This window comes from Scylla paramamosain, chromosome 12, assembly GCF_035594125.1.
Source record: "Scylla paramamosain isolate STU-SP2022 chromosome 12, ASM3559412v1, whole genome shotgun sequence".
Taxonomy (NCBI): Eukaryota; Metazoa; Arthropoda; class Malacostraca; order Decapoda; family Portunidae; genus Scylla; species Scylla paramamosain.
Genome location: NC_087162.1, coordinates 2,790,001 through 2,815,000, shown reverse-complemented (window position 1 = coordinate 2,815,000; position 25,000 = coordinate 2,790,001). Strand labels below are relative to the sequence as shown.

Here is a 25,000-nt window from a genome sequence, read left to right as displayed (position 1 = left end):
AGTGAGGTATGTCCTTCACTTCAAGGAGCATAGCAACAGTATATTCCGCAGCTCCTCTATCGGAAGTGCCACGGTAGTCGCCGAGGGACTGATATACGTATATCTGCAGCGTGATAAAGACTATTTCAATGTTATCTTCTTGGTAGTTAAAAAGTAAAAACGTTCATCATCTACTCATCTGAATATATCATTGCAATTCATTATAGTGAGAAGAGAAACATGAACGGTAAAGTGTGGAATGGTGCAGAGTCGAGGCCACAGTACCTATCCTCTGGGGAACGCCGCTGGCAACCATGTACACCTCTCCGATGGTCTCGATCTTGTACACGTCGTAGAGTTCAATTCGGGAGTCAAACATCTTGTAGAGAGCATTCAGGAGAGAGATCACCTGAGAGAAAGAGAGAGAGAGAGAGAGAGATAGATAGAGACAAAGAGAGTGCAGATGAATATGAAACATGCGTTTCAAGGGTGAAAAAGGAGGGGAGAAAAGGCAGAGAGAATAAGTAAGAGGACATGTGAGTAATTTTCAGTACCTGCATTGGAGTGCTCTCTGAGGACAGTTCGGTAAAGCCCACGATGTCAGAGAAGTAAATGGTGACGGACTCATAGGTTTCAGCTGACACGTCCCGGTGTTGCTTGAGCTGCTGGGCGACAGAGGGCGGCAGCATCTGGTAGAGGAGCATATCCGAACGCTTCTTCTCGTAGGCTAACTCGTGTGTCTTGTGAATCAGTGTGTCCGAGAAGGCCTGTGGGAGTGAGCAAATGGCGATAGTTTGTAGTCATTAAGACGTTTGTTTGTGCACCTTCAACCATTGATGTTCCGGTATTTAGACTGAAAGTATGATGATGAACTTTTGATTAATTAGAAATTTATATGCAGGACAAGAAGAGGCAATGGACACGTATAATTTCGGAGATGTTTTGCACAGTGCGTTGCATCAATGACTAACGCTTGGGAAATGGCGAAAGAAAAGACATACGCCACATTAGTAACACTCACAATAAAGCAACCTAAGCATGACCATAAATATGATCCTGCTTCACTCCCCGCCTTAAACTCGTCCCTACGTGCCTCTTCCCTAGCTTTCACTCTCACACAAAAAACCGTCTCTGTTTTTCATCACCTGCAACCGTCTTATCTCTACCTGCCTCCTACCTGCTGCTAACCTTACTTTCTCCTTGTCTCACTTCTCCCTCCTCCCACCCTGTTTCTTTATCCTCCTGCCTGTTCTTCTTTACCTTCCTTCCTCTCCTTTTTCACCTGTTTTACCCCAGCCTATACTTGCCTCACCTGCAGTGTACGTGTCATCATCCGCACCAAGAGGATGATGACAGGTGAGATGAGAAGCACCACGCAAAGCAGAGCGATGCCGATCACCACGTGGCTGTTGGAGGCGTTCATCTCAGAGACAAGTGTGCGTTCGATCACGTGCCTGGGAGGAGGGGAAAGTAGATGGTATATTGAATGAATGAAGGAAGGGGGAAGATTATGGTGAACGGAGGGAGAGAGAGAAGGAGGTAGGCGATAGATACTAAATGAAGAAAGGAAAAAGGGAACAAAAGATGCATATGAACGTAGAGATAAAGGGCTTGCTGAACGGAGGAAGAAAGGAGCTGAAGCATAAACAAGAGACGATTGCTTTTGTCTTGTCTTTTTTTTTCGAGTATCAAGAAGGGAATCAAGTTTTTGTACTTTGTATCCCAACGTTGCCACGTAGTATATGTCACCCTGGACCACTGCTTCCCGTTCCTTTAGAAGGAATAAATCATAGGAGATGAATGCAATTTTAAAAATACCTTACACAGTTGCTTTTGTAAATATGAATATTTTTATAAAAAAAAGATCGTGAAAAGAGAGAGAGAGAGAGAGAGAGAGAGAGAGACAGAGAGAGAGAGAGAGAGAGAGAGAGAGAGAGAGAGAGAGAGAGAGAGAGAGAGAGAGAGAGAGAGAAAGCTAGGATGATTCTTCTACTGGCACGGACCTAATCTCATACTGGATTTTCTGCAGGGCGTCCAGGTAGCCCAGCATAGCGTAGAAGTACTCGGTGGCCTTGTCGAAGTCCGGCTCGATCTTAGCTCGTCCCAGAACCTCCAGCCGGCGCCGGGTAATGTTAGCGTACCAGGGATAAGTTTTCTGTAAATTCTTGTACCTGTGGAATGAAAAGGACAAGGTGGAGAAGAAAGAGGAGAAGGAGGAGGAAGAGAAGAAGGAGAAGGAGGAGGAGGAGGAGAAGCAGGAGGAGAAAAGTAGAAGCGACTCTTGTTAAAAACTTTCCTCCATTGACCAGTCTTATTTAACATAATCTGCCCAAGATCTAAGTTCCATTTATTTCTCATGAAAAATAATTAGTTTTTTTTTTTTTTACACTAAAGTTACTGCCGTTTGGGACAAAAGTGGCCGGCATAAACAGACGTTATTTACTTCTGTCCTGCCCGTGCCCACCTGTCCGTGATCCAGAATTCAAAGTTTTGACTAGTGTTGAGGAAGTCGTAGCCAAGGGCGTCATTGGTGACGAAGGCAATGTAGCTCTTCTGGTTGAGAGCCCCGCGGCCAAAGTACTGTAGGCCAAACACCATGGAGATGCCCAGGTGCTCGATGGCCCGGATGATGTTCTTGTAAGCCAACAGCGGCCGCCACACTCCCGCCGCGTCCTTCTCGTTGATCTCACTCGTTAACTGGGGAACGAAAGGATATTTTATCTTTTTACAAGACCCGAAGTAAGGCGACCACCACAACATTTTGCTTGAAAGATGTATCAACAACGAGTTTTGACGAAAATATCTTGTATTTATTATTAACTAATTAATTATTATTATTATCATTATAATAATAATAATAATAATAATAATAATAATAATAATAATAATAATAATAATAATAATAATAATAATAATAATTATTATTATTATTATTATTATTATTATTATTATCATCATCATTATTATTAATGGTTGTTCCGTCAGTAGTGTATCATTCATTAGTATTTTTCAAGTAGTTTCCTTGGCTTGAACTCATGCGGATAAAAAGATAACGGAAGCAAAAACCTCAGCGCATTTGCACCAAATATTCTTTGCTCCCTCACTGAACACAAGGTAGCGGCATGAACCTGATCGAGGAAGATGTAATTGGCTTTGTTGTAGAAAGCGATGCCTCCCTCCACTGACGGGGTGTCGAACTTGGTGATCTTGTCGCGGAAGTCGTCCAAACGGATGCGGAATAGAATCTTGTTGTTGAAGAGTTCGTGTTCCTGACGAAACACCGGCCAGATGAGATCGTCCAGAAGCATGTTGGTGTACTTGAAGTGTTCCGTCAGATTCCCGCGGATCACGGAATCGTTGGTGAAGAGATAGAAAGCGATCTCTGCTCTCTCGGACTGCAGGGCCTCTGTCACGTTGCCCAGACCCGTGCTGATCTGGACCTGCAGAAGGAAAGGAACTACGTGCTTGAAGGAGTTTTACATCTTGCTTCTAAGTACTCTGTGGCCACACCAGTAGCAAAATATTTAGTCTGCTACATCACCTCCCTTAGTGTTCTCTCTCATGTGTTTTTGTACCGTTGCTTTACCACAACTTGACTAAATTATTCACATGGATCTGCGAGATTCCCTTAGGCCCTCTCAGCCCCGACCAGCCCTCCCCTCAGCTCCCACGGCCTACCACGCCCTCACCTGGTCAATGGTTTCCTGCATGTCGTACTGGTACTCGAGCACAGTCACCATGTTGATGGAGTTCTGGATGATGAGCGCCAGGATGGGGATAAAGGGCAGCAGCAAGATCTGCAGCAAGTGAATTTGCTTGCCGCGTCCTGTGGTGGGATCCAGCCCACAACAACCTGTCTTCACCTGAATGGCATGAGCAAAAAAAAAAAAAAAAAAAAAAAAAAGAATTCGTATATAAAGCGCAAAAATATTGTACTTACGAGATAGGTCTTCCCTCAACTTATTCCCGTCACTTATGTTAGAATAAATGCATGATTCTCCGGGCAGCCACATCAATCCTGTTTCCCCGCTCATGTCAAACGTTCAACCAACCTCCACTCGGCTGTTCTCATCGTCCCCCTCGAAGCTGATGAGCGACGAGCGACGGAGGGTGGGCGGCGGCCTGACGGGGGAGCCTGGCCCCCGCCGCACGCCGCCGCTGTCCTGTTCTTGAGATGTCCGTGGGCCCACCTTGTTCTTGCGGACCTCCCCCATCTGTCCGCCGCGCTCTGCTGCTCCTGTGGTCGCTGCTGCTCCACACGTGTGCGCCTCCTGCCCCTCACTTTTCGCTGAGTCCAGCAGTCAACCGCGGTCACCATTCTCTTGCCACCGCCATGCCTCGAGCGTCCGTTGGTCCGCGGAGCGCCTCCCCGTGGGTGTATGGTGAGTGCGTGGTGTGTGCCGCGTCCTGCTTCGTTCAGTTAGGCAGGTTAATGAAGCCGAGCGCGTGAGGCAGTGATTCCTTTGAGGTGAGCGTCGTCGTGGCTCGTGGCTCAAAGAACTAAACCACCACCAGCCGCACCTCGTCAGCGCAAACTCCCTCCTCCCTCCCTCTCTCTCTCTGGTCTTCTCTTCATCCCTCCCCACCGCCTTGGTACAGGCCAGATGTAAGGGAATTTCAGCACCTTACTCTAAGAGCATCGATCTATAGCGGAAAAAATCGAGAAAGTCATATTAGAATGCCTCGGCGAGCGGTCTCCTGGGGGAGAAAGGGGCCAGGCGCGCGGCTCCCCTGACCTCGCCACGCCCCCGATAGTCAGCGAGGACCAATATCACATTGGATATTCTTTTGCTCCTCTCACCCTCCTGAATACCCCCGCGTCCTCTCTCTCTCTCTCTCTCTCTCTCTCTCTCTCTCTCTCTCTCTCTCTCTCTCTCTCTCTGCAAGCATGTCAGCGTAGGTGTCCTTGGAAGGGTGTCCTCGGCTTTCATCGTGTTAGGAATACTCTTGTACGCACACGTTCAGAAAGACGCCAAAATATGATTATTATTTCATAAGATTAATGGAAAACAGAAAATATTATGAACTAATGAGCAAGATGCATAAAAGCAAAAAATCAAGATGTGAATTTCAAAATGGAGAGAAACACACAGGAAAATAACTTAGGAAGAGTGGGACTGTTCTGTGAATATCTAGAGTTTCCATTAATGATATTAGTAAGATACTTTGGGATTTGTCGAGATGGCGGTCAGAAATTTAATTGAACTGTATGGATTTTAAGCACCAAGTCAACCGGTAACTATGTAGTATCAAGGCTATTATAATTATGTTCATGTTTATTGGAATAATTTTAGGTTTTAGACAAAAAGAACTTAACATTGGATATGAAAGGTGTAACAGGTGCTGAGAAATATATGAGTAGAAGTACGTGAGAGAGCTGAGAAAAATGAGCAGGGCGGAAGTCTAAGGCGCGTTGAGTTAATGCTGCAGGTCAGTCAGGTAATAAGTAGACAAAATTGATTCAGGCGGCGTACCTACGATGGGCGTCGCAGTCTGTACAGGAAATCCATTACTGAACCTGTCAAAGAGTCAAGGTTACAGAAGTGTCTCGTAAGGAGAAATTAGCGTTGTAGATACTCATTTTGTGACTTTAATCTGCTTTGATTTGAACCTTGGCCACTGCGGATGGTTGATACATGCCACTCATCTTGCTTACCTGGGTGTCTGTTCCATTTTCTCATGTCCCAGCAAAGTGTCGGGCTTTATTGGCGCGTGTTATCGACATTTGCTCTTGATTCTCCACATGAAAGCTAGGCCGCCACCGTATTGTATATGCGATTTTATAATTACGAGTAACATGTGAAGTTTTACCACGCATTGTTAACACGCACCGATATCATGGAAGCTGATAACATTAACGGTGACAGTACGTAGGAGATATTTTCCTATTTCATAATTTGCTGAATGTTCTTGAAATGCAGTTAGAATAACATATATACCAAAACAGCATAACAGTGGTAATAATGATGATAACAACAACAACAACAACAATAACAACAACAACAACAACAATAACAACAACAGCAGCAGCAACAACAACAACAGCAACAACAACAACAAAAAAATAATAAAATAATAGTAATAATAATAATAATATTAATAATAATAATGATAATAATAATAATAATAATAATAATAATAATAATAATAGAAACTTTAATAAAATGTAAAATTCTGCATAAAAAGAAGGAAAATAGTAAACCAAATGTTGATGAGACGTTCTATGTATGTACATTCAGCATCATCTCGTCTGGTGGCTTGACATGCAGTACGCAGGAGCTGTCTTCATCTTGCAGCAGTGGCATGTGACTCCCGATACATGGCACTTCCTTGTCACTGAATAAGGAATACAATGAGAATAATTATCAGTGTAAAAAGTGCTGCGTGACGGCAGCAAGCATACACGTGTTTGCTGGGCGTGCACTCCATTGCTGATGTGCGTATTTTGGCATGAAAAGATGAATATTACTGTATTCCCTTTCTAGGCGTCATGTGAACTGCTTCGCTGATAATAATTTATTATCGTTAATGGCTAAGAAATATACACAAGCTGCTTCGGCAGTTATCCATTGTTAATGGTTTAGAAATTTGCTGCCTGAGAGCACTGCAGTCGCTAAACTATTTCGTGACCTTGCAGCCAAGACGGTATTACATTAAACAGTTAAATAAAATGGCGCCAGAGTCCAGTGCAGTTATCAAACTAGAGCCCCTGCGTGCTAACTTGATCTGGAAGCCACACCCTTTGACTCCTTTCCCCATCAGTGGAGCAGCTGATTGGTGCACTCATAAAAATCTTCCCACCTCCTTAGATTTCTATGCTTAGAAGATTTTAAATCTTATTGATAAAAATTAAGCTTGCCCAAAACTGATATTCGAAAATATCCTGAAGAAAATAATGCCAGAAAAAATGTGTAAACAAACATTATTCATCTAAGCTCATCCAAATGACTGTCGAGTCTCACCATGTCTCCAGTAGCTTGCTAATTGATAAAGTGATTGAAAATACCTAAAAAAAAAAAAAAAAAAAAGAGGAAGAGTCAAGAAAGTTCTGAATGCACCATTCACATACCCTCTGGAAGGGGGAAGGAAGCATGGATGAGTTATAAGAAGAAATAAAAATATACGAAAATAAGGGAAGCTGCAAAAAGCCATCAGGCCTACACGTAGCAATTCCTGTATGAAACATACTTACCTTTTTCCACTATCATCCCCATCCATGAATTTGTCTAATCTTTTAAACCTCCCTAATGACTCAGCATTAACGACCTGATTACTGAGTCCATTCCATTCATCTTCCATTCTACTTCAGAACCTATTCCTTCCTATCTCTTTTTTTAAATCTGACTTTTCAAGGCCCATTATATCTTGTTCAGTTTTGATTACTGAGCCTGAAAATTTTGCAGTAGTAATAGCAGTATTTATAGTAGTAGTAGTAGTAGTAGTAGTAGTAGTAGTAGTAGTAGTAGTAGTAGTAGTAGTAGTAGTAGTAGTAGTAGTAGTAGTAGTAGTAGTAGTAGTAACAACAGCAGCAGCAGAGGAATCAGCAGCAGCAGTAGTAGTAATATGTAGAGGTTACTGTTCCCCACACTGTGCAATCATCCTTACAAACCATTTCAACACACGGCCTTCCTTTCCCTTCCCTTCCCTTCCCTTCCTCGCTCTCACTCCCTCCCAAAGTTGCGGGGACCAGGAAAATAAAAGGTAACTCTAACTCATGTGCACCCATTTATTGAACCAGCAACACATCTTCTCTTTCCATACGTATATATCTACACGAGTGGATCTGCTGCGGCTGACTAAGGTGAGCTACACGTGCTGAGTCTGCTGGTGGTCGTCTGCTTTTGTGTGACTGGTAATCTCTACATCATCATGACGGTGCCTGACTTCCTACTACCGGTTTGCTGAATATTCGTAAGAGGAGAGGGAGGAGGAGAGCAAGGAGAAGGAGGATGGGGAGGAGGAGGATGGGGAGGAGGAAGAGGAGGAGGAGGAGGAAGAGGAGAAGGAGGAGGAGGAGGACATAACAATGCGGCAGTAGCTATCCGTGTCGAGGGAGAAGCACTAGAAATCAATACATATTCGAGGAGTAACTATTTATAAACACTGCACGGAATTCACATCTCAGAACAGGAAAGTCTCATTCAGCCGCTCAGTTGTGCGGGCACGTGAGGCTCGGAAAGGATAATCTTCCACTGAATTGTTCTCGGCACCTCCTGAAGGGGGTGCGGAACAGCAGCTGCCGAGATCGTTTGCAAGAAGCAGGGGGGGGGGAAACGTTCACGACGATATCCTTTCCTTGAACGCTCTGAATTTCCCAAATAGTTTGCAGTGGAGGGAGTAACAGATTGCGGAAGGTGAATCTCCGAACATTTCCCTAATGACAGAAAATGAGAGAAATGTGTGGAGTTAATAGTAGTCTGCGTTTTCCTACACCACTATCCATCCATATCCCTTGCCTTTCCTTAGCAATGTCAAGCATTTTGCATCAGAAAATGTCTAGCAAAAACATTGAGACGAGAAGAGAATTTTCAAACACGACCATAATACCTTAGGTTTCTTGTTCTCCAATCCTTTTACAGCGCAAGGGAAACAGAGTCGAGTGTGAAAGTTTCTGAACTGAGCCTATTGCGAAGTTCATTTCTAAGACACTGGAATAACGTCTTCGTCCTGAGCTCAGCGTGATATGTTGCGATGCAGTGACGACGATGTAATGGTGGCGAGTGAGGGAGGGTCAGCTTGAGCCTAACATATTTACATTTACACATGCGGAGGAGGGTCAACGGCAGCAAACACACACACGCACACACACACACACACACACACACACACACACACACACACACACACACACACACACACACACACACACACACGGAAAAGAATGTATATATATTTATATATAATGAGGAGAGGAAATATCAGCCGTGCCCACTCCATTAACAAGAAAGCAAAACTGTGAACGAATGTGAAAGTGGTAAATGTGAAAGCGCCCCAGCTAAGGGCGTGGAGGTGTAAAGAAGAGTGGGAGGCAGAAGGTAGTCTAGTCTAAAGTCCAAAGGTTACGCACAAGGGAGGAGGACGCTGATTAGGGAATAATAAGTACAGAGAACATATCAAGCCTTGTCCAACGCGGCTGTTTGGTAATGAAATGTTGAGAAGAATGAAATGAGTGGCCTTGCTTGCTTGTGCTATTAAAGATGGATCAAGACCTACTTTGTAAAAGGAAGGAAAGCGAAAATACCGCTGCAGACCAAGTCTTTCTCAGTACATGGAGCTGCATCGCACGTAAAGCAGCTTAGGGAGGCGTGATGGATCATGCATAGAAAACAACGGTGGAGGTATTTTTTGTTGCATCAGCCTCTTGCCGATGGAGGAGGACGAGGAAGATAGAGTATAGGCTTAATAGAGAGAGGTTGCGGGATACGGTATGCACAGAAAACGATGGAGAAGTAGAAAGGTTCTAGTGGAGTTTGCCTCTTGCTAAAGAGGGATATGAAAGAGAAAAATATAAGTAAAGATTTGCTACAGAGATTGCGGCATTCCGCTGAGAATAACTTACATTTCAGGCTTTGACTTATGAAGAAATAGTACCGAAAGGAAGGGTTGGTTAGGGTGGCTCTAGTTCTATTTTCGTGGAAGCTCTAACTCGGGGTGTCGAGTCGAATTGACTCCAAGCCGAGGAGGGAACTCAGACGGAGGGACGGGTCTGTTTCGCAGTGATAGATTCTAGTGAAGGAGAGGGGGGAGGAGAGGAAAGTATAATTCCTTTCCTTCCCCTAGAAAAAAAAAAGAAAAAAAAATGAAACGTCTATTTTGACACAATCCTATAAATACACGATGCATAGAAACAAAATAAACCCGACCTTAGCATCCTATCACACCTATGTGCTAAGGTCCGTATCTCCTCCGTAGATGCGAGCAAGGCCATTGAATTACACGGCCTTGGATGCAAGAGTCCTTGTGAGTGGAAGTTGAGGCAAAGACGAGTCGCGAGTAGATGCCATGAAGCCACCGGCACACGAGATGGGATGAGAGGCTCGCAGGAAGCCAGCCTCTGGGCGAGCCAACATCTGCCTGCGGTGCTGACGATGGCATGAGCGAAGGGGATGATTGATGAGGTGGAGATGGTGGTAGTGGTGGTGGTCGTGGAGGAGTAGCCATGACGTGTAAACTAGATACATACAACTACAATTTCCAGGACTTTTTAAAATGTACTAGTACGTACAATCTCGCCCTAACAGTCCTGTGATCTTCTGTCTGCTTCCTGCTCCTCAAATTAAAATGCATTTGAGTACGATTTTTCTGTAAGTGCATTTTATTAGTACTCCCCGAATGAAAGAAAACCGTATCAGCCCTGTGTTTATCTGTCTAATTCTCGTCGTGTTAAACTGTGTGTGAATACGATGTTTTGCTATAAACTTAAATCTGTTCGTATTTCACGATAGAAAACAATGATAGTAATAATAATAATAATAATAATAATAATAATAATAATAATAATAATAATAATAATAGCAATAAAAATTATAATGATAAAAATTACAATAATAATAATAACAGTAATGAAAGATATTGATCATAATAACAAGAACAACAACAGTAATAATAATAATAATAATAATAATAATAATAATAATAATAATAATAATAATAATAATAATAATAATGACAACAATAACAAAAAAAAAAAAAAAGAAACACACAGTTCCGACGTGGTAACTACCGATAAACGAACAGTCTGTGATACGGTTTCCTAACAGCATTCTCCGTGTCTCATCCAAGTATCTCCCTGAACAGCCCCAGGGTCTTGGCGAAGGAGGACTGGTGCTTGGCCTCCTCCTTGGGGCGGCGGCCAGATTCCGAGTAGGCGTTGTCGGCCATGAACTCCATGTCCTCCTCTTTCCCCGAGCATGGGCGGCGGTCAGGCAGGACACCGTGCTTCCCCGTCAGCCAGTACGTGTCCATTACTCCTCGTCCCTGTAAGCAGGCACAGTTCACACACACACACACACACAGCACGCTCGACTCATCCGAAAAGGTCCAGGTTAGAGTCTCAGGAACGGTGAAGCAGGTGGGCGAGCCTCTTAGAGTGTAATCCTATTCAAGGTCGTGTGAATATACTCAAACGACCTTGATCCTGTTCACCAGCAGCTAGTAAGTACGGGATGTTAGCAAAAGGGATGTGACCTCGCTGTCCCGGTGTGTGGTGCGTGAGTGGTCTCATTCCTACCTAAAGATCGTTAACTATGAACTCAGCTCTTTTCGTAAGAGAACGACTGAATGAGTCACCAGACCAGCAGACAAGCCTGTGGTGAATAAAACACACACACACACGCACACACACACACACACACACACACACCGCACGCGCAATAGGTAACTTCACTCACTTTTACATCAAGTTCTCCTCTCAGTTTGACGATGAAGCCGCCGACGCGATCCAAACAGTCCTTGGTGTCTTGGGAAATGTGGATCTTGAAGGCTGCAAGAGATGCACACTTGAACTCACAGGCATGGGAAGTTTGTAGGTAAATAAATACTTAAATAGAAAGACATGTAGGCAGACAGATTGGTGGAAAGATGGATAGTCACCCATAAAGACCACGTTCATCCGTTGGCAGTCAAATGCAGTCCTCCCAGCACATTTTAAAGACAATCGTTAACAGCTAATGATGGATTGATAGACTGATTAACTGACTGATTGGCTGATTAATTTAATGAGTCAGAAAACAACAGGATCATACAGCGCCGCAAACCTTAAAAGAGAAACAGAAATTTGAGCACGATGTCTTTGGGAAATAGAGCGAGACATGACTCATCGCCTTTGCTGAGAGAGAGAGAGAGAGAGAGAGAGAGAGAGAGAGAGAGAGAGAGAGAGAGAGAGAGAGAGAGAGAGCGCTCATCTACCAACTAAACCCGAAGAGTCCAGCAGAATGTGACTCACGCAGGCCTGACGACTCTATCTTGGCGGCGAGGATGACTGAGTCCCCGAAGAGGCAGTAGCGCGGTGTCTTGGTGCAGATGACGCCAGCCACTGCGGGTCCCGTGTGGATGCCGATGCGGATCTTGAGTCGCTCGCCGGGCATATGAGGGATGACGAAGTTCTCAGTCCCGTGCAGAAGGTCGATGGCCATGGCAGCAATCTCGGCGGCGTGGTCCTTACCTAGTGGTAGTAGTAGTAGTAGTAGTTGTTGTTGTTACTGTTGTTGTTATTGTTGTTGTTGTTATTATACCTGTTCGAGTAACAGTAGTAGTAGAAATAGTTATTGCAGCAGCAGCAGCAGCAGCAGCAGCAGTAGTAGTAGTAGTAACAGTAGTAGTAGTAGAAGTGGTAGTTGTAATAGTAGTTGTAGTAGTAGTAGCAGCAGCAACAACAATATAAGCAGAAGCAGTAGTAGTACTAATAGTAGTAGTAGTAGTAGTAGCAGTAGTAGTAGTAGTAGTAGTAGTAGTAGTAGTAGTTGTTGTTGTTGTTGTTGTTGTTGTAGTAGCAGCAGCAAGAACAACAATATAAGCAGTAGTAGTAGTAGTAGTAGTAGTAGTGGTAGTAGTAGTAGTAGTAATAGTAGTAGTAGTAGTGGTAGTAGTATTAATGGTAGTAGTAGTAGTAGTAGTAGAAGTAGTAGTAGTAGTAGTAGTAGTAGTAGTTGTAGTAATAGTAGTAGCTGCAGTAGTAGTAGTAGAAACAAAAACAGGTTTTATTACGTCAGCAGGTAGTACCGTCTTTCGCTGCCCTCCCTTCTCCCATCATTTCCTGCCTCCCTTCCTCCTACCTTTCCCCCCTCAAGTACCTTTCTTCCTCATGTGAAGTCCCGAGGCCACCATGTAGGCGTCCCCGATGGTCTCGATCTTGTACACGTCATAACAGTCGATGCGAGAGTCGAACATCTTGTACAGCACGTTCATGAGGGAGATCACCTACAGTAGGAAGAGGAGCAGGAGGAGGAGGAGGAGGAGGAGGAGGGGGCGTGGTGGTTGCATAAAAAAAATGAATATATGAAAATGGCGGAGAGAGTAGAAAGGGGTGAAGCATGGATGAAGATGATAGGTGGAAATACTAGGTAGATATGTTATATACAAGAACTGCCACGTGTAGGCCTGATGATTTTTTGAAGAAGATTCCCTTATTTTCTTGTTTTTTATGTTAATGTGGTCGAAAATCAATTGTAAGAACGCAAAAAATTAAGAAAAGATAAGCTGCAACAAACCATCAGGCCTACATGTAGTAATCCCTGTACGAAACATACTTAAACTAGATTCATATTTCAATGAGTCATGATGATGTTCCTCTGACTGTTAAGCATAGATATTCAGTCGAACATTAAACACAGATGGATAAAGAAAGGCAAGCATATTTTCATTACACATAGACTAGCATAGCACATCAATCACTAACACGACGTTCTTCTGCACACCACACTCGCACCACAAATAAATCAATACTACTTCTTTTTCCCCTGCGTGCATTCATGTCTCCACCATATCTAGTCCTTACATAGGCGCAATGGAAGTCTCACCTGTACATATACATCCCTAACTTCTCATTACATTACCTGTCTCTTCTTCAAGTGTAGATGCCCATTATCATCATTCTCTCATTTGTACACGTCATGTGTCATTCATTGGCCTAGAGAACCCCGACCCTTCTCATCTTCCACCTTTCTCACCTGCATGGGCGTGCTTTGATAGGCCATCTCAGAGAAGCCCACGATGTCACTGAAGTAAATGGTGATGGAGGAAAAGGTCTCTGCCGGCACTGTCTTGTGTATCCTGAGCTGCTGCGCCACACTACTCGGCAGCATCTGGTACAGCAGCTTGTCCGACCTTTTCTTCTCGAACCTCAACTCATGAGTTTTGTGTAGCAGCGTCTCCGAGAAGGCCTGCACCGTGGCGGGGCAGATCACGGAGGAGATGAAGGGGAATTAAAAAGTTATGTTTATTCACCCTCAATGGCTATTTTTTCTTCTTCCTCCTCCTCCTTCTCTCCACATTATCTAAAAGAAACGACATATTAAAACAAGAATTTGGATTTTGCTAGAAGAGCGCATATTTTACTAGTTGCGAATGAGAGTCGAAGTAAGTACATGTTTGATCTATTCTTGAAAGATGTATTTTTTATATTATCGATGACATTAGACAGCAGAGAATTTCAGACTTTAAGCATCAATTTGCCTTGGTTTGACAAGAATCTTTCATAATCTAATTAAAAAAATTGCTAGGTCCGCTTGCTATGTTTGATAAACGACTGTAAACTATTCTGCTACGTCGCTGTTAAGCTATTCTGCTACGTCCGCTGTGAAACTATTTGCTATGTCCGCTTCTTATGTTTGATCGGTTGACTGTACGTAAACTATTCTGCTAAGCCCGCTTGTTTTGTTTGACTCGTTGACTGTATGTAAAATATTCTACGCTGTTAAACTATTCTGCTACGTCCGCTGTTAAACTATTCTGCTACTTCCGCTTGTTATGTTTGTTCGACTGACTGTAAACTGTTCTTGTGGCTTTACCTGCAGCGTCCTGGTGATCATGCGCACCAGGATGATGATGACGGGCGAGATGATGAGCACCACGGCGAGCAGCGCGATGCCGATCACCACGTGGCTGTTGGACGCCAGCATCTCCTTCACGATGGTGTGCTGGATCGTCTTTCTGCCGGACACACACACACACACACACACACACACACACACACACATGTGCAAGAACATGTGCGCGTGCACACACACACACACACACACACACATACCTTCGTAAGTAGTATTACTGATGTGCTCATCTTCCTCCTCCTCCTCCTCCTCCTCCTCCTCCTCCTTCTCCTTCTCCTCTTCCTCCTCCTCCTCCTCCTCTTCCTCCTCCTCCTCCTTTTCCTCCTCCTCCTCCTCCTCCTCCTCCTCCTCCTCCTCCTCCTCCTCCTCCTCCTCCTCCTCCTCCTCCTCCTCCTCCTTGAAATGTGTTCACGCATTATTGTGATTCATGTAATCTAATTCGTATATATTCGTAATTCTGTTTAACTTTAACGAGAGATAATCATAAGCGTGCATGCATATAATCAGGTTGAAGTCTTGTGTGTGTGTGTGTGTGTGTGTGTGTGTGTGTGTGTGTGTGTGTGTGTGTGTGTGTGTGTGTGTGTGTGTGTGTGTGTGTGTATTTTTTGTATGTGTGTGTGTGTGTGTGTGTGTGTGTGTGTGTGTGTGTGTGTGTGTGTGTGCGTGTGTGTGTTTTGTATGTGTGTGTGTGTGTGTGTGTGTGTGTGTGTGTGTGTGTGTGTGTGTGTGTGTGTGTGTGTGTGTGTGTGTGTGTGTGTGTGTGTGTTTCAGCGGTGGGTGGGGAAGTGCACAAAGCTGAGAGTGACCCATCCAAATCTTACCTGATCTCGTACTGGATCTTCTGCAGGGCGTCTAGATACCCCAGCATGGCGTAGAAATACTCGGTAGCCTTCTCGAAGTCCGGCTGTATTTTCTCCCTTCCCAGGATCTCCAGTCTGCGACGGGTGATGTTGGAGTACCACGGGTAGTCCTTCTGCAGCGCCTTATATCGCGTGCTTATCCAGAAGGCGAAGTTCTGTGACGCGTTCAGAAAGTCCTGACCAAGGGCGTCGTTGGTGACAAAGGCGATGTAGGAGCTCTGGTCGAGGTCCCCGCGGCCGAAGTACTGTTCGCCAAACACCATTGAGATGCCAAGGTGTTCGATGGCGCGAATCATGTTCTTGTAGGCGAGCAGCGGCCGCCACACTCCCGAGGCATCCTTCTCCTTGATCTCCCGGGTTAGCTGAAGCGCGGGAAGGACGGGAGGACATAGGCAGATGAAAAGAGTAAAGCAAGTCTTGACACACAGCTACCGAAAGTCATAAAACTTTAATTTATGACATACTCCTCCTCCTGACTGAAACACAGGCCCCTGCTTTTCTGTTCCTTCCTACTTTCTCTATCCTCATTTTCAATGAAAAGCTGGATGTTGTGTCTATGTGTGCAATTACTTAACCTGCTCTTGTGCCCACGCTCTTGAATCTTCCGAGTTTTCCACCATCTGGTTACGACTACAGAGTCACTCTCAAACTGAATTTATCTATGCTGTATACTTCTCATCTAACTCCTCTGACTATAAAAATTTCTTTGACTATTTAACTTCCAAAGTGGAGCACATTCTCTCTTCCCTTTCGCGGAGATCTCCATTCTTGGAGATTTCAATGTTCACCACTGACCATCCTGGTAAACTAGCCTATAACTTTGCTATCGTCCACGATCTAGAGCAACTGGTGCAACACCCTACTCGTATTCCTGACCGTCTTGGAGGTACGCCCAACATTCTTGACTTTTTCCTAACCTCTAATCCTTCTGCTTATTCTGTTACCCTATCTTCTCCGTTGGGCTCCTCCGATCACAATCTCATATCTGTATCTTGTCCTATGGCTTCAATCCCTCCTCAAGATCCCCCAAAGCGGAGGTGCATCTGGTATTTTGCCTTTGCTAATTGGGGGGACCTGAGGAGGTATTATGCTAATTTTCCTTGAAATATTCTTCACTCTTTCTCTCGACCTAAACCTTCCAAACCTCGGTTTAACACAGCCTGTTCTCGTGTTATACATGAAAGAGAGGTGGCCCACAAAAGGTACTTGAGCTTCCCATCACCTGAATCTCATGCGCTTTATATCTCTGCCCGGAATCATGCCAAGTCTCCAACTAGCCAAAAACTCCTTCATTAATAGAAAGTGTCAAAATCTTTCAAGATCTAACTCCCCTCGTGACCTTTGGCACCTAGCCAAAAACATCTCCAATAACGTTGCTTCTTCATCTTTCCCTCCTTTATTTCAACCTTATGGCACCACTGCCATCTCATTTGTTTCCAAAGCTGAACTCTTCTCTCAAAGTTTGCTTAAAACACTACATTGGATGATTCAGGGCTTGTTCCTCCCTGTCCTCCACCCTTTGACTACTTCATGCTGCCCATTAAGATCCTTCACAGTGATGTTTTCCATGCCCTTGCTGAGTGACCTTCGGAAGGCTTATGGACCTGATAGGGTCCCTCCTATTGTTCTCCGAAACTGTGCCTCCGTGCTTGCACCTTGCCTAGTTAAACTCTTTCAACTCTGTCTATCAACATCTACCTTTCCTTCTTGCTGGAATTTTGCTTACATTCAGCCAGTTCTTAAAAAGAGTCATCGTTCTAATCCCTCAAACTACCGTCCTATTGTTTTAATTTCCTGCCTATCTCAAGTTTTTTAATCTATCCTCAACAGGAAGATTCTGAAACATCTATAACTTCATAACCTTCTATCTGATCGCCAGTATGGATTCCGTCAAGGACATTCTACTGGTGGTCTGGCTTTCCTTACTGAGTCTGGGTCATCCTCTTTTAGAGATTTTGTTGGAACTTTTACTGTTGCCTTAGACATATCAAAAGCTTTTGATAGGGTTTGGCATAAAGCTTTGATTTCCAAACTACCCTCCTACGGCTTCTATCCTTCTCTCTGTAACTTCATCTCTAGTTTCCTTTCTGACCGTTCTATTGCTGTTGTGGTAGACGGTCACTGTTTTCCTAAATATAATAACAGTGGTGCTCCTTAGGGTTCTGTCCTGTCACCCACTCTCTTCCAATTATTCATCAATGATCCTCTAAACCAAACTTCTTGTCCTATTCACTCCTACGCTGATGATACCACCCTGCAATTTTTCACGTCTTTTAGTAGACGTCCAACCCTTCAGAAAATAAACAGTTCACGCAGGGAAACTACAGGACACCTGACTTCTGATCTCTCTAAAATTTCTAATTAGGGCAGAGCAAACTTTGTGTTGTCCAATGCCTCAAGAACTCAATTCCTCCATCCATCAACTCGACGCACCCTTCAACTTATAATCTAAACTGGAAGCTTCACATCTCATCTCTAGCTAAAACAGCTTCTATGAAGTTAGGTGTTCTGAGTCGTCTCCGCCAGTTTTTCTAACCTCCCTCCCAAGCTGCTAACTCTGTACAGGGACCTTATCCGTCCATGTATGGAGTATGCTTCACATGTATGGGGGTCCACTCATACCATTCTTTTAAACATGATGGAATCAAAAGTTTTTCGACTTATCAGCTCCTCTCCTCTAACTGACTGTCTTCAGCCTCTTTCTCATCGCCGCAATGTTTCATCTCTTGCTTGCTATCTTCTACCGCTATTTTCATGCCAACTGCTCTTCTGATCTTGCCTCCCCTCCTCCCGCGGCCTCGCTGCACAAGACTTTCCTTTTTCTCTCACCCCTACTCTGTCCACCACTCTAATGCAAGAGTTAACCAATATTCTCAATTATTCAGTCCTTTCTCTGGTAAACTCTAGAACTCCCTGCCTTCTTCTGTATTTCCACCTTCCTGTGATTTGAACCCTTTCAAGAGGTAGGTTTGAAGACACATCCTGTAATTTTTGACAACCGCTTTCGACTCTGTTCGGGAGACCGGTACCTCAGTGGGCCTTTTTTCTTTTTTTTTTTTTTTTTATATATATTGCCATTTTGTTGCCCTTGGTTGATACCTCTCATACATGAAAAAAAGAAAAAAAAAATCATAGTATTAAAGTTAAATAAATCTGCTCGTAGTCATATGAAGCTTTAGTTAAGGCCTTCTCAACGCCAAATCTAGTTTTAATTTATGATCTCTCCAAAGTCAACTTAAGCTTTAATCTAAGGCTTAATCTGACATCGGATGGATGAGTATGTCAGTGTACAGTCAGCGACACTGGCGATTATAATTCCCGCCGACGTGAGCATCACATTGCACAAACTGGCAATTCGCTCCTCCTCTGAAAAAAAAAAAAAAAAAAAAAATCTGCCGAGAGAAAATAACTACATGGCGACTCTGGTTAGTCCTTCATATGTTTTGAAAGCATAGAGCAGTGGTTTTCAAACTATTTAATATGACGGCACACTAAGAAACAACTAATATTTGTGGGGCACACCTGCCCTTTTATATATATATATATATATATATATATATATATATATATATATATATATATATATATATATATATATATATATATATATATATATATATATATATATATATGTCACTCTTAATAAATATAAATGTTACAATTTACAATAATTTCATTATATTATGTACACAAATCAAAATCCCAGCAAAATTTTCGCGGCATACCGAGGAGATAATAGTGGCACACTCGTGTGCCGCGGCACACACTTTGACAATCACTGGCATAGAGTGACGGATTCAGTGTTTGACATATTGAGATAAGAGAAAGTTATCTTTTGTGACCGCTCCTTGCTTCAGCTAACAAAACGGTTGTGTTTGTTTTAAACAAAGTGTTCTACTGAGGTGATGTGCGATATCTCGAAAATATACAAGCCACAGTTACATAGTAGGAATGTTAGAGTTTCACTGGAATAGTGAAATGAATAGAAAAATAAAAGTGTATAACTATTGCGAGTGAAAAGACTGAGTGCGTTGATGAAGAAATGGAGCGATGAGGGACGCCAGATGTGCCTCGCCACAGACATGGTGGTGGGCCACCTTATTTTTTTATTTATTTACTTTTTTTTGTTTTGTTTTGTTTTGCTGTAAGCTGAGGTTGTACCTTTATCTTTCTCTTGGTACCACGCGAGGTGTTGTCAAACATTTTGGGGCGGCCCGCCACCATGTTTGTGGTTAGGCACATCCTGGCGTCCCTCATCGCTCCATTTCTTCACTAACGCAATCACAGTCTTTTCACTCGCATTAGTTATGCGATGTATTTTTCAATTTGTTTTTCCATTCCAGTGAAACTCTAACATTCTTACCATGTAATCGTGGTCTATATAATTTACAGGCACCACACATCACCTCAGTAGAACGCTTTGTTTAAAACAGACACAACCGTTTTTGTTACTCGTAGCCGGAGCAAGGAGCGGTCACAAAAGATAACTTTCTCTCATCTCAATATGTCTTACACTGAATTTGTTTACTCTGTGCTTTCAAAAACACGTGGGAGTAATCTAAGTTGTAATCTAAGTAGTTATTTTTTCCCGGCAGATTTTTTTCAGACCGAGGAGGAGCGAGTTGCCAGATTGTGCAGTGACGCCCACGCCGGCTGGAGTTATGATCGCGTGTCGCTGACTGTATTTCTTATCTGCTAACAGTAACAAATACGGATACGTAGATCACCTTTATATAAGAGCCTACATAACCATAGCAATGATCCTCCACCCTTTATATGCATATCCATGCAAATGAAACGGTATAATATTAAATCCATATCACTTAAAAACCTGAATGAAAGTACGTCAGATATGTATAGTCGTCCTTCTTGTCTCCGTTTACTTATCTTTTGCAGGTAATTCTCTTCACACACCTGGTCAAGGAAAATGTAGTTGGCTCGGTTGTAGAAGGCAATGCCCGCCTCGATGTTGGGAGTGTCGAAACGTGTGATCTTGTCGCGGAAGTCGTCCAGGCGAATGCGAAACAAGATCTTATTCTGGAAGAGGTGGTCGTCGATCCTGAAGGCGGGCCACTTGAGGTTCTCGATGAGGGAGTTGGTATAGGCGAAGTGCTCGGACAGGTTGCGGCGGATGATGGAACCGTTAGTAAAGAGGTAGAAGGCGATCTCGGCCCTCTCAGACTGCAGGGCCTCCGTCACATTACCAAGCCCCGTGCTGATCTGAACCTGCAGGAAGGAGGTCACTTGTATTTTTTTTTCTTTTTAATGTTTCTAACTTCCATGTTTCTTCTGTTTGCCTTTTGCTATCTTACTTTTCTTTGCGTATTTTTAACATTATTTTTTAGGACATTTCCTTTCTCTCTGTCTCCCCCTCTTCTGTAAAATTTTGGTCTCACTTTTTGCTGATATTTCTAATGGTCTTCTGAGCACTTCTACTCAGGGTATTTTCACCCTACTCTTCCTCTCGCTGGTCAGTCACTCCTGTACCCTCAGCTTTCCTTCGTTCTCTACTAGCGCCCTTTTATCCTCTCTCGCTCGCAATCTTCCCCTCTGCTGCGTAACAAACTTCCTATATTCAGACCTCGCCTTTCCCCCGCGTATCCCTCACATCTCCCCTCTTTTCTGACGTTCCTTTCACTAATAGCACATATTCACCTCGTCTCTTCTTATGTCTAAAGCCTCTCTCCCTGAATTTTCGTTCACAAATTTGCTTTTTCATCCTTCTCTCATCTTTTCACCTTTTGTCCCTCTCCTGACCTTTTCTTTGCTAATGCTCTCCTTTACCCCTTCCTGAACCAATTACTAACCCTTACCTTTCCTCTCTCCTAACGTTCCCTTCGTTTATTTTCTCCTTTGGTTCCTCCTTCTTTAATCAATCACTAATTCATCCCCCATCTTTCTTAACCTCTCCTTCTTCAGCTTTTCATCCCTTGTTTAAACCGATCACTAACCCTTCCCTCACTTTCCCTCCCACCCTCCCTTCGTCCTTTCATCCGTCTTTCCTAACCTTCCCTTCAGTATTTCCCTCCCTTCAGCTTGTCATTACTTCCATAACCTGATCATCAACGCTTCCCTCACTTTCCCCTCACCTGGTCGATGGTTTCCTGCATGTCGTGTTGGTATTCGAGGATGCTGACCATGTTGATAGAGTTCTGGATGATGAGTGCCATGATGGGAACGAAGGGAAGCAGCAACATCTGGATAAGGTGGATCTGCTTCCCCTTCCCTGTAGTAGGATCGAGCCCGCAGATGCCTGTTTTCACCTGCAGGAGGAGGAGGAGGAGGAGGAGAAAGAGGAGAAGGAGGAGGAGGAAAAGGTGGAAAGGAGGAGGAGAAGGAGGAGAAGGAGGAGGAGGAGAAGGAGGTGGAGGAGGAGGAGAAGGAGGAGGAGGAGGAGGAGGAGAACGAGGAAGAGGAGGAAGAGGAGGAGAAGTTAGGTGCGTAGCAGATCAAGAGGAGGAGAATAGAAAGATGTGCTAATGACTCAAGTGCTTGCGGTCAAAAATGCGTAAGAGATGAAGAATCAGGTGTATGGGATAGGGTTAAGACATGTGGTAGTGCCAGGTGTGCGCTGCCAACACGACACACCTGCTTTCCACAACACTCACGAGTCGTGGCAGCACAACGGGAAGCTGCTGCAAGGAATTTCAGGATTACATGAATTGAATGTGCCCCTCACCGTCCCCAGCCACCCCCACCCCACGGCCCCGCTGGAGTCCTTACCTCCACCATCTTGTTCTCGTCCTCGCTGTCGATGGAGACAAGGGAAGGCCTCTTGGGCATCGGCGGCAGGTCCATGTCCCTTTCCTTCCTGGCACCTCCGCCTCCACCACCACCTCCACTTCCGCCGCCTCCTCCTCCCCCTCCTCCACCTCCTCCGCCTCCTCCACCGCCGCCGCCACCACCTCCTCCACCTTCCTCCTCCCCATCCTCATTATCCGGACCGACTTTGCGCTTGCCACTCCCTCTCATACTTAGCTCATAGAGGCTGTAGGGCGTGAGGTACCAAGGGTACTTGGTGGTAGCCACTGTGCACGCGGGGAGGCGTCGTGATGGCAGTGGTGATGGCGGGGCGGCACCGGAGCACCGGCCACCCTACTCTCACCACACGCACGCACTACAGGCCCTTCCGCCTCTCACCCCACCGCCACCGTCGCCGTCACTCCGATAAAAAAGAAGCGACAATTGATTGGCGGCCTGGGTGCGGGATCCCAGCTGTTCCCTCGGTGATTAGCGGCGGAGAAAAATGCACGCGTGGGATTGCACGGAGTTTACGGCTTGACGGTGGGTCGGCGGAAAGGTGGGCAGAGGAGCTGGTGGGGGTGGTGGAGCGAGAGTGAGTGAGAGGGCGGCATGAGGGGAGGGAGAGTGACGCATGCGACTCTCGTCCCTCCGTCACCGCGCCCACTCCCGCGGACTTAGGAGGCGCGGGGTCAGGCGGGAGGATGCACGGGGCCTCATATTGACCCTGTGCTAACAAGTATTGACTTCCGGAGTGCAATAAAGGGCATCAGGTGACTGTTTAGCTTCTTCATTACGCGACATATTGCATCGCTTGGCCCATGCCATCACCACCATCACCATCATCATCACCATCACCACTCATCTTGCTAGCAGTTTACCTGCGAGCTAAGTGCCTGCTGCTGCTGCTGCTGCTGCTGCTGCTGCTTTCACTCTTCTTTAGCAGTAATGGCACGCCAGGTGTAACATACCTGTGGAGGCTTAATTAATTTCTTAATGAGCAATAAATAACAGCGTATCAGGAAGGAAACTGAGGCATGTTTTGCAGTGCTGACGGTCAAGAATAAAGCATTATAAAGATACCTGTTGCAGTGACTAATCTAAATACCATGTAAGACCGCTATCATACATGGAGAAACGCGTTCAAGGAGAAAGAGGAAAAGAGGGAGAGAAGGAGGAAGAGGAGGAGGAGGAGGAGGAGGAGGAGGAGGAGAAAGGGACAGAGGAATGAAGCCGCTATCGAGGAATGTCCAGTGAAGGGGAGTGGGGTCACGTCAGGGTGAAGGGAGGAGTTAGTGATAAGGTGACGCTCCCTCCCCTTCATGTGACCCATCCCGCCCCTACATGTCACCTTGACGAGGTCAATGAGGCATGCATCTATTATTGACCAGAATTAACGAGTCACTCCCCCACAGACGTCACCTGTGCTCTGATATTCAGCACAGATAAGGTACTCATCTTTAACTGTTCTCTTGTTATCGTCATTGCTTGCTGATATTGCTGCCACAGCTGCTATTGTCACCGAAGATGTGAAATCAAGGTGAGGTGAAAGTTCTCAGACGTCCCGACGGAAGTACAAATTTTAATCTTAAATTCACTGATTAGGTTACAGATCAATTATTGTCCTGCCTCGGCATTCCGCCGCAATGATTGGAGGGCGAAGCGTGACGTCAGGGATGGGCCGGACAGCAGAGGCTGGCCACTCTATCGGGCGCCGTGATCCCCGCCGCACCCCGCCTCGCCTTGCCCGCCCTCCTCCCTCCCCTGACTGACCCCGCGCTGCTTACTGAGTCTCGGCTACCTCGAGGATGCTGGTGTGGGTTTGACGGCGGGCGGCAGGTGACACAGAGGACACGCCGAGGCAAGGCGACGCGTGTACAGTGGCGGCATGAAGGGCGCCTCTAACATGGGGGGCGGCGAGAGACGGTCATCTGTGCTCTCCCTCGATTCTGAGGATGAAAACAAGTTGGTGGAGGTGAGTCTGGTGAGTCTGGGGGAAAAGGACTCTTGGAGGGGAAGGCAAAGTCAAGTTTCCCCATTGCACGCCGCGCCCCTCCACGTGCTCTGGGGAGGTGGTGGGGGTGGTGGTGGTGGTGATGCCGCGCTCCTTGCCTCGTCTTGTGAGGGAGTCATGAGTAATGTCGGGCAAGAATCATTGTCTTGTTTTAATATTCGAGGACGTTAAGAATCACAATGTTTTCATAAGGATTTACCTGTGAAAATGTATTACTCGAAAGACTACACGGTTATTTTTTATTTTTCTAGACAGTTAAGCTTCAATTTAACTTTCTTTAATATTTTAGATATATAATAGACTTATGTAGAAAAGAAAAAAATTATCTAAGGGGCGACAAGAATACAGATCTAAATAGTCTTTCCGTCTTGTCTTTATCTTCACGACAGTTAAAATTAAATCTTGGTTTTTCATTCTGTCTCGAGTACTGATAGACACCTGCAAACATGTGTGTGTGTGTGTGTGTGTGTCTTTGTGTGTGTGTGTGTGTGTGTGTGTGTGTGTGTGTGTGTGTGTGTGTGTGTGTGTGTGTGTGTGTGTGTGTGTGCGTGCGTGTGTGTGTGCTTCTTGGCCTGTGGCGCCGGTAGGCAGTTCTGGTGTAATTTGTTTTGGAGGATTAGATGATCGGTCTCTAATATTTGTAGAGGCTCAGCTGGTCGATCCCCGCGCGTCACAGCGCAGGCAGATTTTTAGTGATGCCTTTGCAGTGGCTCATGCCGCTCCCCAGAGCTCCGCGATCCAAAGTATGGCAGTCTTTACTAGCATCTTCGCATTAGTTTGCAGGCGCTGTTCGTTTCAATCCATTTAAGCAGTGCGAGTATATACAATAGTTTGTATATTTTGAATTTGTCCTCCCTCAC

At 44.9% G+C, this 25,000-nt stretch overlaps 3 protein-coding genes across 4 annotated transcripts in view; 1 reads left to right on the top strand and 2 right to left on the bottom strand.

Moving 5' to 3' along the window:
* LOC135105527 (uncharacterized) overlaps positions 1–4,526 on the bottom strand; it is an 8,048-nt gene extending 3,522 nt beyond the window's left edge. The window contains exons 1-8 of the mRNA XM_064013727.1: positions 4,032–4,526; positions 3,669–3,842; positions 3,108–3,419; positions 2,444–2,676; positions 1,983–2,150; positions 1,292–1,433; positions 534–746; positions 265–388 (exon numbers count right to left, since the gene is read on the bottom strand). Coding sequence (XP_063869797.1) covers positions 265–388; positions 534–746; positions 1,292–1,433; positions 1,983–2,150; positions 2,444–2,676; positions 3,108–3,419; positions 3,669–3,842; positions 4,032–4,193 — 1,528 coding nt within the window. The 5' untranslated portion in view covers positions 4,194–4,526. The remainder of the gene's footprint in view (positions 1–264; positions 389–533; positions 747–1,291; positions 1,434–1,982; positions 2,151–2,443; positions 2,677–3,107; positions 3,420–3,668; positions 3,843–4,031) is intronic.
* Positions 4,527–7,555: 3,029 nt separating this feature from the next.
* Positions 7,556–22,518, bottom strand: LOC135105525 (uncharacterized). Its single transcript, XM_064013724.1, has 10 exons — positions 22,109–22,518; positions 21,475–21,648; positions 20,300–20,611; positions 15,347–15,747; positions 14,487–14,628; positions 13,647–13,859; positions 12,771–12,897; positions 11,924–12,142; positions 11,370–11,461; positions 7,556–10,956 (listed from the first exon to the last, which is right to left on the bottom strand). Exons 1-10 carry the CDS (start codon positions 22,355–22,357, stop codon positions 10,753–10,755), a joined length of 2,133 nt encoding a protein of 710 aa, XP_063869794.1. The 5' UTR covers positions 22,358–22,518; the 3' UTR covers positions 7,556–10,752.
* Positions 22,519–23,281: 763 nt separating this feature from the next.
* The window catches only part of LOC135105526 (uncharacterized), a 16,052-nt gene continuing 14,333 nt past the window's right edge, over positions 23,282–25,000 (top strand). For both annotated transcript variants that reach the window (XM_064013726.1, XM_064013725.1), the window contains exon 1: positions 23,282–24,101. In XM_064013726.1, the coding sequence (XP_063869796.1) occupies positions 24,015–24,101 (87 nt within the window). In that variant the 5' untranslated portion in view covers positions 23,282–24,014. The remainder of the gene's footprint in view (positions 24,102–25,000) is intronic.